The sequence below is a fragment of the Henckelia pumila genome, chromosome 4 (assembly GCF_033568475.1).
Source record: "Henckelia pumila isolate YLH828 chromosome 4, ASM3356847v2, whole genome shotgun sequence".
In the NCBI taxonomy this organism is placed as follows: domain Eukaryota; kingdom Viridiplantae; phylum Streptophyta; class Magnoliopsida; order Lamiales; family Gesneriaceae; genus Henckelia; species Henckelia pumila.
This window is the reverse complement of record NC_133123.1, coordinates 26,573,801-26,586,927: the sequence shown is the minus strand read 5'-3', so window position 1 is coordinate 26,586,927 and position 13,127 is coordinate 26,573,801. Positions and strand designations below refer to the sequence as shown.

The 13,127-nt window shown below is 36.0% G+C and overlaps 3 protein-coding genes across 3 annotated transcripts; 1 reads left to right on the top strand and 2 right to left on the bottom strand.

Moving 5' to 3' along the window:
- The first annotated feature begins 1,080 nt into the window (after window positions 1-1,080).
- LOC140860714 (B3 domain-containing transcription factor FUS3) lies at window positions 1,081-2,338 on the top strand. The gene is made up of 5 exons (XM_073263720.1): window positions 1,081-1,182; window positions 1,342-1,442; window positions 1,549-1,595; window positions 1,704-1,780; window positions 1,868-2,338. The coding sequence occupies exons 1-5, from the start codon at window positions 1,081-1,083 to the stop codon at window positions 2,111-2,113; spliced, it is 573 nt and encodes a 190-aa protein (XP_073119821.1). The 3' UTR covers window positions 2,114-2,338.
- A 2,226-nt stretch (window positions 2,339-4,564) lies between these two features.
- On the bottom strand, window positions 4,565-7,763 carry LOC140861424 (mitochondrial phosphate carrier protein 3, mitochondrial). Its single transcript, XM_073264443.1, has 6 exons — window positions 7,457-7,763; window positions 6,685-7,046; window positions 6,552-6,595; window positions 5,266-5,480; window positions 5,035-5,159; window positions 4,565-4,919 (listed from the first exon to the last, which is right to left on the bottom strand). The coding sequence occupies exons 1-6, from the start codon at window positions 7,691-7,693 to the stop codon at window positions 4,856-4,858; spliced, it is 1,047 nt and encodes a 348-aa protein (XP_073120544.1). The 5' UTR covers window positions 7,694-7,763; the 3' UTR covers window positions 4,565-4,855.
- Window positions 7,764-10,158: 2,395 nt separating this feature from the next.
- Window positions 10,159-12,821, bottom strand: LOC140865146 (uncharacterized). Its single transcript, XM_073269675.1, has 2 exons — window positions 11,596-12,821; window positions 10,159-11,067 (listed from the first exon to the last, which is right to left on the bottom strand). Exons 1-2 carry the CDS (start codon window positions 12,130-12,132, stop codon window positions 10,372-10,374), a joined length of 1,233 nt encoding a protein of 410 aa, XP_073125776.1. The 5' UTR covers window positions 12,133-12,821; the 3' UTR covers window positions 10,159-10,371.
- Between the last annotated feature and the right edge of the window lie 306 nt (window positions 12,822-13,127).

The window sequence follows — 13,127 nt, the reverse complement described above, 5'->3', positions numbered from 1 at the left end:
TCATTCAAATATTACCTCATCTGCTTAATTCTATTCATCGCTAGCTCTCACTCCCACAAGCGCCCACCGGCATGAATGAGCTTTGCACAAATGTCTAAATGTGGAGGAGACAGACCTCTTACTCTTAGCTTCAATCCTCTTTTTTTTTTTGTTTCTCTCATAATTAAATTCAACGTCGTCTGATCGATCGATCGATCTTCATTCATCCACAAACATAAACAATGGCCACAAACCACGACCAGTACTACTGCATGACTAGTACTGATCATGGCAAAACTCGGGACGCCAGCAACAAGAAATGGGACCTTTTCTCTTCTCCAGGCTTCACCATACAGAGAGGACCCAGGATGCCCAGGTCCAGGCGAACAAGCCTTCATTCCCTCGCTTTTCCGCTCTCCCACGTGCCACCTCTTCATCCCCCACGTGTGAGTAACATTTTCATAAAGAGCTAGCCTCAAATTTAATTTAATTTATTAATATTCCACTCCCACTTAATTAAAACAACATGTATTAATTTTTTTTAATTTTTTTTTCCCTTCTCGCTAGCTTGTTCTGTTTTGCAACAAGATTAAGAAAAATTAATGTTGGAATTGAATTAGAAGAAGAAGAAGAAGAATAAATCATATAATTAAAAACCTCCTATTTTAATTTATTCTTGGGTAAACGTACGAAACGTGTAAGAAAAAGTTTATATATTTGGGCCAAAGAGAAGGATAAAAAATAATAATAATCTATATAATGAAGTATAGACGGAGGGAGTAACATATGTATATATCTAATTCATGATTCTGTTTTATGATGATTTATATATATATATATATCTATGTTATACAGCTAGCGAGCTAGCATTCAATTCATTATTCATTAATGGTATGGTAGAGATGAATGATAGAATATTCATTCATAAATAATATATATATATAGTCATGCCACTCCGACTTAAATTATATATACTCGATCCATATATACGTCGTTAATTAGTTTCTTAATTTATTTTACTTGGATTTAGTAGAGTCTTTTCTAGCTTGTAGCCGGCCGGGTACTTGCAACAAAATTAAAATAATTATACATACACTATATATGCTGTTTCAGGAGATTGATCTTACGAAACTTTGTTATCTTTTCAAGAAACAACTGAAAAACAGTGACGTAAGCGGCCTCAGAAGAATGGTCCTTCCAAAGGTTTGAATACCCCGCTAAGCTAGCTTCAAGACATGCATGTTTTAATTTTTCAATTTCAAAGTACTTACTGATGATGATTAGTTAAAAATCAATTAGTTGATGGGATATATATATATATATATCAAATTGATCGAATTATATATATATATATATTTTTAGAGAGATGCTGAGTCCCATCTTCCTGTGCTTGACGCCAAGGAAGGGATTCCTATCAGCATGCTTGACATGGATGGCATTCATGAGTGGTGGTTCAAGTTCAGGTTTTCTTCCGCCCTTTTTGTCTTCTTTTTATTATTTATACTCCAATCCAGCTCTACTTTTATAAAAAAGGTTTATGTTCTTCTCTCTGTATATATACATATGCAGATACTGGCCGAATAATAGTAGTAGGATGTATGTGCTTGAATCCACCGGTACGTAGTAATCATCTCTCATTTCTCTTTCTTTTTTTCTGCCACGTCTGATGCTTTGGAGCATTTAAACTTCTATGCCAACTTTTAACATATAAACACCATGATCAGGGGATTTCGTCAACACCCATGGTTTACTGTCGGGCGATTACATTCTTGTGTACCAGAACATCCAAGATCAAAGATATGTAAGTTAATGACATATAATTTTGTGTTTTAAAGCAAGAGATCAGGCTGGATACCATGATTATTATTGTTAATAAATATTGTCTTAGGTGATTGAAGCAAGGAAATCAGAAGAATACGAAGAGCATGGGATATACAATGATCTTGAGTTGAGAATCCCTGCAGTCCCAACAACCAGTTTGGATGGAAGCGAGATGTTGTTCGAGTACGACACCACCTTCTTGGATGATTCTCCTCTGGACTATGTAGGAGAATCGATCAATAACTTGGCATGCCTCGGATCACACTTGTCTTTTGAAGCGATTGACAAATATACTGCTGATGATTTCCTTTAACTCTGCAACTTTCAGTTTGTTGGCTTATTTTGGGTTTGGAGGGCGCTTTGTGGGACTGTTGACCATATATATGCATAACTACAATAAAACAGCTCCATCAACATGGTCATCCTAATGCCCTCCAGATTTTTTGCCAGACTTTAATATGTATGCATAATAAGGTATGTTGCGTACTACTTCTGGGGATATATCAGGCTTTATGTACGTGCTGAAATCTGAAGGTCATAATGAACAAAGTGAGTTATTTTCTCGGATAATCAAGTCTTCGCCTTTATATTATGGTGCCCACAAAATATGGTTATGCTTACGTTTAATTTGTTTTCTGTATTGATTCAATGTTATGAGCACTTGCAATGGATCTAGTTATGGGGCGATTCACGGGGAAATTCCAACTAGCTATCGTGTTAGCGTGTTTATGGGATTTTCGCCCTCGTCTCGCTATTTTTGAAAATTGTAGCTTGAGGCTCGTTGAAGAGAGAACCTCACGATCTCCAAACTTTTGATATGAATAAAATTTTTCCTCCTTTAATTTCATTCCCGGACTTCCAATAAATAATACAAAAATGTATTGAGAAACAAGAAATCAAAAGGATTAAAATTCCTATCTGAGCCAAAAGATTTAACTTCCTAATTGATGAGATAAACTCTTATTTTGGAACAAACCAGAATATAAAAATTATGGAAATCCTATCATTACCAAAGTAATCTAATATGCAGCCGTTTTGGTTTCTGTTGGGCCTGGGCTTCTGGAAACTATGGGCTGGAGTGGTCGTGACATTACAGAGATCCGTGATCGTCCTCAATCACGAAAGACGACAATTCAGTGGCTAAGGCGGCCACAGTTTTGGCGACTCGAGTGCCTGAAATGGCATGGATAGAGGCTCCAAATTCATTTGAATCCTCGATGTCAGTGTGCTCCTCCTCTGGAGAAGTGTCTTCCTCGACACCGTCTAGCAGAAACAATCGTTTGCACCGATGCCCTGGTGCATATATCTCATCACAATTGAAGCAGAGTCCTTTTGAGCGTCGATCATCCAACTCTATTCTACTGAGTCGTTTGATGATTGGTGTATTTTGTGGCAGGTTGCCCGCGCGACTCAAGGGCGCATATGTGCGTCATCTTTTGGGTAGTCGGTTCGAGTTGCATACAACCGTGCCAAGTTCAGCAGTAAGAGTGGTTGGTTGATGGATTTGGACTTCGATAGCAACACTCTTACGTAATCCACCAATGAACAACTGGACCTCTTGCTTTGATGTTAAAGAGCAAGAGCGGGCCAGCAACTCCTCAAAACACTCTTGATAGTCGTCCACCGATCCGGTTTGGCGGAGTTTGGCCAGTTCTCCAAATGTATCGCATCGAATCGGCGGCCCAAATCGAAGATCACATTGTTCTGCAAAGGCGTCCCATTGAAGCTCGGGCTGATCTCTCTTTAATTTGCAGAACCACATTTGTGCCTTGCCCTCTAGGTGGAAGGAAGCCAGCCCCACCTTTTCTGCTTCTTGTGTGTGTTGGTGCGCAAAGAAGTGCTCGCAGCGATTTAGCCAAGCCAAGGGGTCCGACTTCCCGTCATAACAAGGGAAATCCAACCTGGTGTATTTGGAAACGAACAGTGAGTTGTTCCGTCCTTCATTTGTGCGTGGCTTTGAAGAGTGGGATTCCTTGCGACTGTCTATGTTGTCATTAATGGTTTCTGTTTTGGATGCGTTGATTTGGAGAGACATCTCCTCAAGTCGGTTGGTCAGTTCTCGCTGTCGATGATCATTCTCTCGCTGCCGCTGTTCATTTGCGATCTTGTCTTCTTTGTACATGGCCATGAAGGCCTCCAGCTTCTTGTGAATTGCGTGCAAATCCCCCATAGCGCCTGTCTCTGATACCAAGTTGTTATGAGCACTTGCAATGGATCTAGTTATGGGGCGATTCACGGGGAAATTCCCACTAGCTATCGTGTTAGCGTGTTTATGGGATTTTTGCCCTCGTCTCGCTATTTTTGAAAATTGTAGCTTAAGGCTCGTTGAAGAGAGAACCTCACGATCTCCAAACTTTTGATATGAATAAAATCTTTCCTCCTTTATTTCATTCCCGGACTTCCAATAAATAATACAAAAATGTCTTGAGAAACAAGAAATCAAAAGGATTAAAATTCCTATCTGAGCCAAAAGATTTAATTAGATAAACTCTTATTTTGGAACAAACCAGAATATAAAAATTATGGAAATCCTATCATTACCAAAGTAATCTAATCTGCAGCCGTTTTGGTTTCTGTTGGGCCTGGGCTTCTGGAAACTATGGGCTGGAGTGGTCGTGACATTCAATGATTCCCACGCACCATAAGTAGCACTTGAGGTGGGCTACGAAAAATGCTAAAGATACCAAAGATTATCCAGAATCAGAAGCATGAGGAACGGGCGTAATGGGAAAAAACAAAAAACAAAATTCCCCACCCTAATTCATAAAAGAAAACACCAATCTTCATAACCAAAAATATATCTCCAGGAAAAACAAGTGGCCGGAATTGTATGAGACCTTGAGTGCCTCTACTCCAACAAAAATCACATTATGGTTCAAATAAATTTGGAGGGTTAAGACTTCCAAAATATCAAATTAGTCGTCCATTAAAAATATCACCCTTCTAAAAACATGATGAATACTCTCCATCTACTGCGGCTGTGTTTATTGACTGAGCCTTCCGAAACCATCCTATATCTCAAATTATGCATTCTGAATCAATTGTACAACTGACTCTACGCCTTCGCAAGTTCAGCGGAAACAGGAGCAGGAAGAGGAGCAACACCGCCAGTTGTAGGCCTGGAATTACATCAGTGAGAACCACAGATGCACAAAATCACACACAAATCAATCATGACATATCATGTGAACATAAATATGTTTTGCTGAAGAAAAGTTGACGGGTTAAACTTACAGGCCCACAAAAACTTTGAAAGCATCATAGAGACCCCACTGGGCTCCTGTGAGGGTTCCAATCATGACTATCCGAAGAGGAAGTCCTCGCGTAAAGAGACCCCAGAGTCCAAGTTTCTTCACAGCCTAGGAAAATAAGAGATAAGAGTAAGAGCAGAGTGCACATATACAAGAAAACAAAACAAAAAGGAAATGTATGATGCTAAAACAGGCTACAAGCATCAACACTGACATCACCAACAGTAGCCCCCTTGGCATTGTTGAGGAAAGAAACGAGGTTGTCAGCAGGATGTGACACGACAGCACAGAAAACACCAGCTACATAACCACCAGCAAAACTCACTCCAAGCTGCAGCGGCTTGCTGAGGTCATCTTTTGGTGTGGGAATGGCATGCTTGTAAATGAGCTCCACAATGGTCTCAAAAGATGCAAACTTCATCATAGTATCTACAAAGGAAACCAACCATTCCTAAGCTGCTATTATACAGGTATTGTTATGACAACAAAATTGGAAATATTTGAACATCTGTTCATCTCAAGAACAGAAGGACAACAAAAAAAGCTGATGTACCGATCACATACATAAAATCATGGAAGAAATGGGCAGATTACATATGAAATGAGAGGCATCTAGATAAAGAGACCGCAAAAGATTCAAAACATCTCATAGTTTAGGAAGGCAGCAACCGAAGGCCCAAAGATTTAGCAATACTTCCAACATAAATAAATTTCTGAAGGGTACCCACCCGAAATACATCACAAGGTACATCAAAATTACCTACTCAAATCAAATACAGGATGAATATCATTTTATCTGATAAAAATGCATTGATAACAATAATGATGATGAAGAAAGAACAAGGGAGCAATAATTTCATTAACATGAAGATCAATAGACCGTCACATAGTTTAAGAAGTCCAAACCCACATGTCTAAGATCTAGCAATACTTGAACATTTACAGTTTACTGAATGAAAACTTTCTGAAGGGTACCACAGATACATCACAAGGTACAGAAAATTTACCTACTCACACAAATACAGCATGAATATCGTTTTATTTTATCAAAATAAAATGATAAAAATGAAGAAAAAAAGAGCAATAATTTCATCAATATGAAGAATATATCTAGATGACGATCTTTAAGCGAAACCACAATCCTACAACCAATTAACAGGTAAGTGGTAACAACGAAATTCATGAGTGTGTAACTCGGGAAATTTTTTATTCTTTAACTGAAGAACAATCTAACAGGATTCAAGAAAATAACATGTATCCTGGTCTTTAGATCACTCTCTAATAACATTAGCAATACTTTCAGAATGAAAACAGCCACTACTTTGAACCACTCAAACAACAATATCAATTGCTACAAAGTAAAAGTTAGGCACATATAGCTCCAAAATGCAGTGGAGTCTTACATAAATAGATGTATTGATTATTGTATGGTAGTTCTGCAATTTTATTATTAAAGGAAATTAATCATATCCTAAAATCTGAATAACATGTCCAACTTACATGGAATCTGACGGCCCCATAGAGGAACCAGGCCCTTGTACAACCTGCAAGCATTGGAAAAAATTGACCCCTGCATAACCATGCACATGCCGTAAAAAGGTCAAATTCAAAAGGAAAAAACTTCAAAACATACCCAAGAGCCCCTTCAGATCTCACAAACTTGGGAAGTCCATCGGACAATCCTCTAGCAAAACCAGGTTGAGTCTGAACGCGAACCTTCACAGCTTCGAAGGGACAAAGAGCAATGTCCGCAATCACCTCCGCAGATGCAGAACCAGCAAGGTAGATTAGAGTTTTGTATTTGGATGCAATTTCTGGACCAGCCAGGTCACTATAGTACTTCTTGAAGTACTCATAGAATCCAAACTTGCAGGCACCTTGAGCACTGTACCCAAGAAGGGTAGGCACCCATCCCCTGAAGAAACCTCTCACTCCCTGCTCCTTTAGTAGGAGCCCAAAACCCGATGAGATGCTCTTGTACTTAGCAGGATCGATCTGACAGTGGAGAAAAACTGAGTTTGCACATAGCTTGAGCCTTGAATATGTGCAGATTGAAAATATCACAAAACATACACAATTTACGCCACTGAAAAGTCACCAACAGTCAAAAGGCGTTGCACTAAATATCATCCTTTCTTGTCTCCCACAGCCCAAACACGGAAATCGAATTCATTGAGATTTTTAATAATAATAAAAAAAAAAGACACCAGATATTGGTGCGGCACCAGATACAGATATAGGCATACAGCAGTTTACGTTTTCACTTTTAAAATTCAGCTAACAAGTAAACATAATCTTAAATCCAGTAACATAAGGTCGAAAACCATATAAACCTGGAATAAACAGGAAAATAGCTAAAACAAAGAGAATGAAACAACAGATCTAAAAGGAGAACAGATCTGGACCTGCATATTACACTTGACGAGGTCGAGTGGAGTGACAGCCATGTGAGTGAGACCGCAGCTGAGAATTCCGCCAGCGGTGCAGGCGGCATAGAACTGTGGAGAGTACATCTGGATCTTGCCTGGCTCGGCGGGAGCTGGAATGACGAAGTTGTTGGGGTTAGGCATCAGGGTTTTGGAGGATGAATAAAGGAAGCTGGGGATGAAAGATTGGCGGCGATCGGAGGAGGAGACAGCCATCGAATAATATGATTGGCCGACCAAAATAATCGAATTCTCTCTCTTTCAACCCAACGCCTCTTCTGTTTGCTTCAATATATATACTCACTCTCACTCTCTCACAAAATAATGATTATTGGCTTTTCTTTTCTTTTTTTTTTTTAGGAGAATGATTGTTGGCTTATTGATGCTGCTTCTTATTCCTTTTATATATTTATTTATAATAAAAATAAATAATTATATATATAATATGTTGTTGCCAATCTATTTTTATAATAATAATAATAATAATCTATATCTATAATATAAAAAACAAAAACGTATTCTAAAAATATAAAACTAGCATTTTTCCTGAATTTTAATTAGTAAAGCTATTTTATAAATTCAAACATGATATGATTTTTTTTTATTCAATGTATCATGATAATTTTTCGATATATTGAATATTTGTATATTGATATTATTATCATTATGAGTAATAAAATATTTACTCTAAAAATTTTAAAATATAAATAAAAATATGATTGTTTTATAAAAAATTTAAAATAATTTTTTCGCTATCAAACAAAATTTAAATTATTTTTTAATAGGGTAGTTATTTTGGTTATATGCTTATATATGTATACGCATCAAATATTCAAAAATAAAAAATAATATTATAAGCAATAAAATATTTAATTTAAAAATTTTAAAATATAAATAAAATATCGTTGCATTTGACAAATTTTAAAATAGTATTTTTCGTGATCAAACAAAATTTAATTTTTGATTTTAATATTGGGTTGTTTTCAAATAATGTCATTATTTTGACTACATTATAAATTTGATAAAATGAGATTTTATGATATTTTTAATGATTTGTAAATTCCAGTTGGTATTAGAAAGTCGAACATATAAAAAGTTTCGTATCACATGTATATACAGTAGATATATTATAATGGTTTTTCATTATCATAATATTTTGGTTTGTTTATTAAATTTTATATACTTTGCATATTAATTTTTAAGAACATTTTATATTAGCAGTATGAAATTTAGTGTAACCTCGTCTTATCAAATTGTTGAACAGTCTATATTACATTATCATTTTTCATATTTTATTTTTATATCTTTCTATTTCAATTTTAAAAATTAACAAATTTTATTTTAACATTTAAAAAATTTCTCCTTTGTTTCTTTATAGAATACAAGTATTGCATGAGTCAAAGTTATAATTATTGGATAAAAAATACCTTAGAAAAATAAACAAAATTTATAATATTTGAAATAAGATTTAATTTTTTATTTTATTTTTTTTGCAACAAATCAAAACAAAAAATCTGCATTTTTTTTAGATTTTAGTAATTAATATGCAGAAAAAAAAATCCAAAAGAAAGAAGATTCATCAAAATATAATGATTTTTCTCATGAATATGTGTACACAATTAAAATAAATAAATAGTTAAAAGCAGTATGAAAAAAATTATATAAAAAAATCTACACAGTCGTGACTATATACCATATTAAAAAATAAAATATTAAAAAGGAATTTAAAAAAAACATATTTTCATGATTTTTTTATTCAATATGACATGGTGAGTTTTTGTTACATTGAATATTTGTATATTGAATTATTGATATTATTATTATTATTATTATTATTATTATTATTATTATTATTATTATTATTATTATTATTATTATTATTATTATGTATTTTTAATTAAAACGTTGTGCAAATATTTATTCCAACAAAAATATTATTTTTTGATGAGAGAGCTAATCATTATCTCATGTATGACTTATTTTGAAGAGCATGATGTTTTGTCACGATCAGTTATATTAAGAGTTACGAATCACAAGTGTCTGAAAAATGTTGAATATTAGGAATCTCAAAACTTCGATATATACAAGAGTTACGAATCACAAGTGTCTGAAAAATGTTGAATATTAGAAATTTTAAAACTTCGATATGTGGTATAGCAATTAGAAAAAAAAAATTCAACAAGTGTAGTAGTATGAAGTTTTTCATTATTTTTAAATTATTTAATTTTTTTTTTCTAAATTTACAGTCTATAATCAAATTTAGGTTGCATTTGGATTGATTCGAAATCCATTATGATTAACTCAATTATAGTGTAAATAAATATAAAGATGTATATTTTGTCAAAAAAATATAAAGATGATTATGAATTTTTTTAAAAAAGTTATCTAAAATAAATTTAAATCCATGGATTTCAAATCTTTTTATCCAAACTCAACCTTCTACATCGGAAGGGTGGAATACTAGTAATAATAATAAATCTCCAATGTTGCTCCATTTTTCAGGTCCTGCCGCTCGTGCACATCCCTCGAATTAACATGTGCATGAGCCAATGGCCTCTGACTCATGTGAAATAGATGGGGTCAACCCTTTTGTAAATAATAATAAATCTCAGCTCAAATAGTACTCATCCATCCAAAACATAAATGAACATTGTATTGTTATCGAAGAAGAGCAAATGGTCTATGCACGAGCTGTGTTTGTTGCTAAGGGGTCAGTCAGTCCATTGAGTTTTTAAAAACCTAGGCAGACAGATTGATACCTCAATAATAGAAACGAATATTAAAAGCAGAAAAGGAAAGCTACAAATCATATTTATGTGACTATGCGAAAGAATCAAGACTCAAACAACTGGCTTATAACTAAAGATCAATGCTGGAAACATATACGGATGGAATCAAAGAAGCCTAAGATGCGAAGTATCGTTCAATCTCTTTATCTGCCAACCCAGTTTCCATGAATGTTGCAGCACCGTGACCGAAGAGTCATCTATGCAAATCTTATCCATCGTTACTGGACTACACCCAAGCACCCCCATCACCAGACATTTGATTGGAATCGAGTGACTGAAAATCCCAATACAAGAATATCTCGTGCTAGTGCTAGTGCTAGTGCTAGTGCTAGTGCTCCTCACATGACTTAGGTCACCCACGAGCCCTCCTTGATTAATGGGGGGTTCTCTTGGGGACATCTCATCATCAGCCTCGTGATCTCCACTGGAACTCACAATTTGAAGCCTGCTTTTACCAGATTTCTTCCTTGGGAACCCCACTTGACGAAGGTGCCTGTGCTGAAGTGATTCCCAATGTGCTGGATCGTGGTTGTCGATATTGTGATCTGGTTGGGAGAAATCAGATCCAAATTTGTAGTCCGGAAATGACATGATCCTACCATTTAGGAACTGAACCATCCGGAATTCTACTTGTCTCAACGATTCTCCCGAGGGTGCTGAAAAATCAGGCTGAGTTCTCTCCATCAAGCTCACCATTTCAGGTGTGAAAATTTCTGACTTTTGGCATCCTTCCCAGTGGCCTTGACTCATCTCCACAAGTGCATCAGCGAGCTGTATCTGTTCCTCTGAGAAATTCAACTCCTGCATATATTATTTTGTTCACCGATTAATATGCTTGATTAACAAAAATTTAGTGACCTGAATCAAGAAGCAATGGTTGGTTGCAGTTTGAGCATTAAGTGAGTTAACGTTACTGTAAAACCCAAAAGCATTTATTTCACCCACTAAACAGGGACTTGGTAAATTGGCGATCCAACATTACATTGCCATGATAAGAAACAATCTTTATGTCTTTGAACAAATTGTAGACAACAAAAAGCACAATGACGAGGAATAGATGTTCTAATGTCCTCCCTCTATTATTGCAAGAAAGATTGCATCAGTTGTTCCTAGAAACATGTCTTTTAGTGCACGCACAGTCGTAGACTCATGAATACCATTTCACAGTGGCCAAACCATTAAAAAGATCCAGAAAATACAGCTAATTAACACTTGGAATAGCTCAGCCTGAGATATTTTCCTAGGTGGGGTAATAATATCTGGTGATAGAAAACAGTGGTTACAAAGATTTCTCCAAGAAAACAAAGATCCCAGGAAAGCAATTGGTACCTGGCAAACGGATAGCGCCGTGGCACGCACCCGATCCAGAGGGGAGGTATAAACGGCATTGAATCTAACTCCTTGGGATTTCAAAAATACGGCGAGAGCTCTGGCCTGGCGTTTGCCGTTGGGGGTGAGGGCGGCATCAGGGCATCTCCCGGCGACCAAATCGGGCCTCAAAGTCATGTGGCACTCGCCATGGCAGATGAAATAGACGTCGGTGGCGAGATCGGAGCGGTGGAAGTTAGGGAGGCGAGGAGCGAGGACATTGTAAGGGTCCCAAACCTTGATGGAAGGAGCAATACGAGGAGTGTTGTGAGTGGAGAGCTGAGGGGAAAGAGGGGAGGCGGAGGCGTGGAAGGGGAGAATTTCAGGCTCCTGTTGAAGGATTTTCTTGACAAGAGCTTCGTGGTCGATGGGTATTCTTCTTGATATTCTCGAGTCTGAGTCGTTTTCTTCTTCTTCTTCTTCTTCTTCTTCTTCTTCTTCATCTTCAGAGGGCAATTGATGTAGGTGGGGAGGAGGAGTAGACTGCGATGAGCCCATGTGCTGCTGCTTCTTGATTGTAATTGTTCCATTCACCTTTCATGACAAAACGAGACAAGCTGGATGGATCTCCCCTCCCCTCATTTCCTACACACCCGACCCGAATTCCCCATACCTACCCATATATTATTGCCTTCTCTTTTTTTCTTTTTTATTATTATGTTGTCTGCCGTAGAGGTAGAGGTAGAGTATACATATCTATTTTTTACTAGTTACAACAAATTACACCAGACCAATTTTCTAATCATCAATTTATCATTCAACAGATCAACTATAATATCCGACTTTTAGCTCAAAGCTATTAGGCTTTTGAAAATGTAGCACTGATTGGATTTTGTGATTACATGCTAAACTTTTTATTTTATTGGCTCATCTATAGGGCATACACCAACACATACTTCACAACCACTGCATTTATCAAATTCAAAGTGTATTCAACTTCAAAAACGTTATGAGTTGATCGATTTTTCATTTGAGACAAGATAATCATGAAACCTTGATCAATATACTTGGCAGATTGTAGCATATGTTGAGCAGATTCAATCAAATGTTTGGTTGCAATTTTGTGTATTGATACTACATCAATCAAATTATTGAATTAAAATTTCAATATTATCTTTTATATAATTTTTTTTATATTCATCAACTACAATATTGTAATTTATCATCTTATCTAGGGGTGTTCACGGTTTGGTTAACCGTCCGAACCGAGCCGAAACAGAAAATTCGGTTTGTAATTTTTTTTCGCCCGGTTCACCGAACCGAACTGAAAATCGATTTTTTGAATTTTTTTAATTGTTTTTTAATATCTTAATTCAATTTTTATTTGTTTTTATTTATAAATAAAATAAAATAAATAAAAATTCGGTTAAACCAAAAACCGAACCGTGAAATTCGGTTCGATACGGTCCGAATGAACACCCTAAATCTTATCTTATCAAACCAAATATTTACTAGTTTATCGGTGCACGCATTACATGCTTATATAATATTTT

Coding starts and splice junctions, on each gene's coding strand:
- LOC140860714 (XM_073263720.1), top strand. CDS start 1,081: ATGCTGTTTCAGGAGATTGATCTTACGAAACTTTGTTATCTTTTCAAG. Junction 1,183..1,341: donor GAAGAATGGTCCTTCCAAAG/GTTTGAATACCC, acceptor ATATATTTTTAG/AGAGATGCTGAGTCCCATCT. Junction 1,443..1,548: donor GAGTGGTGGTTCAAGTTCAG/GTTTTCTTCCGC, acceptor ATACATATGCAG/ATACTGGCCGAATAATAGTA.
- LOC140861424 (XM_073264443.1), bottom strand. CDS start 7,693: ATGGCTGTCTCCTCCTCCGATCGCCGCCAATCTTTCATCCCCAGCTTC. Junction 5,481..6,551: donor ATGGGGCCGTCAGATTCCAT/GTAAGTTGGACA, acceptor TTTCCTTTGTAG/ATACTATGATGAAGTTTGCA. Junction 4,920..5,034: donor TTCAAAGTTTTTGTGGGCCT/GTAAGTTTAACC, acceptor ATGTAATTCCAG/GCCTACAACTGGCGGTGTTG.
- LOC140865146 (XM_073269675.1), bottom strand. CDS start 12,132: ATGGGCTCATCGCAGTCTACTCCTCCTCCCCACCTACATCAATTGCCC. Junction 11,068..11,595: donor CGGCGCTATCCGTTTGCCAG/GTACCAATTGCT, acceptor TAATATATGCAG/GAGTTGAATTTCTCAGAGGA.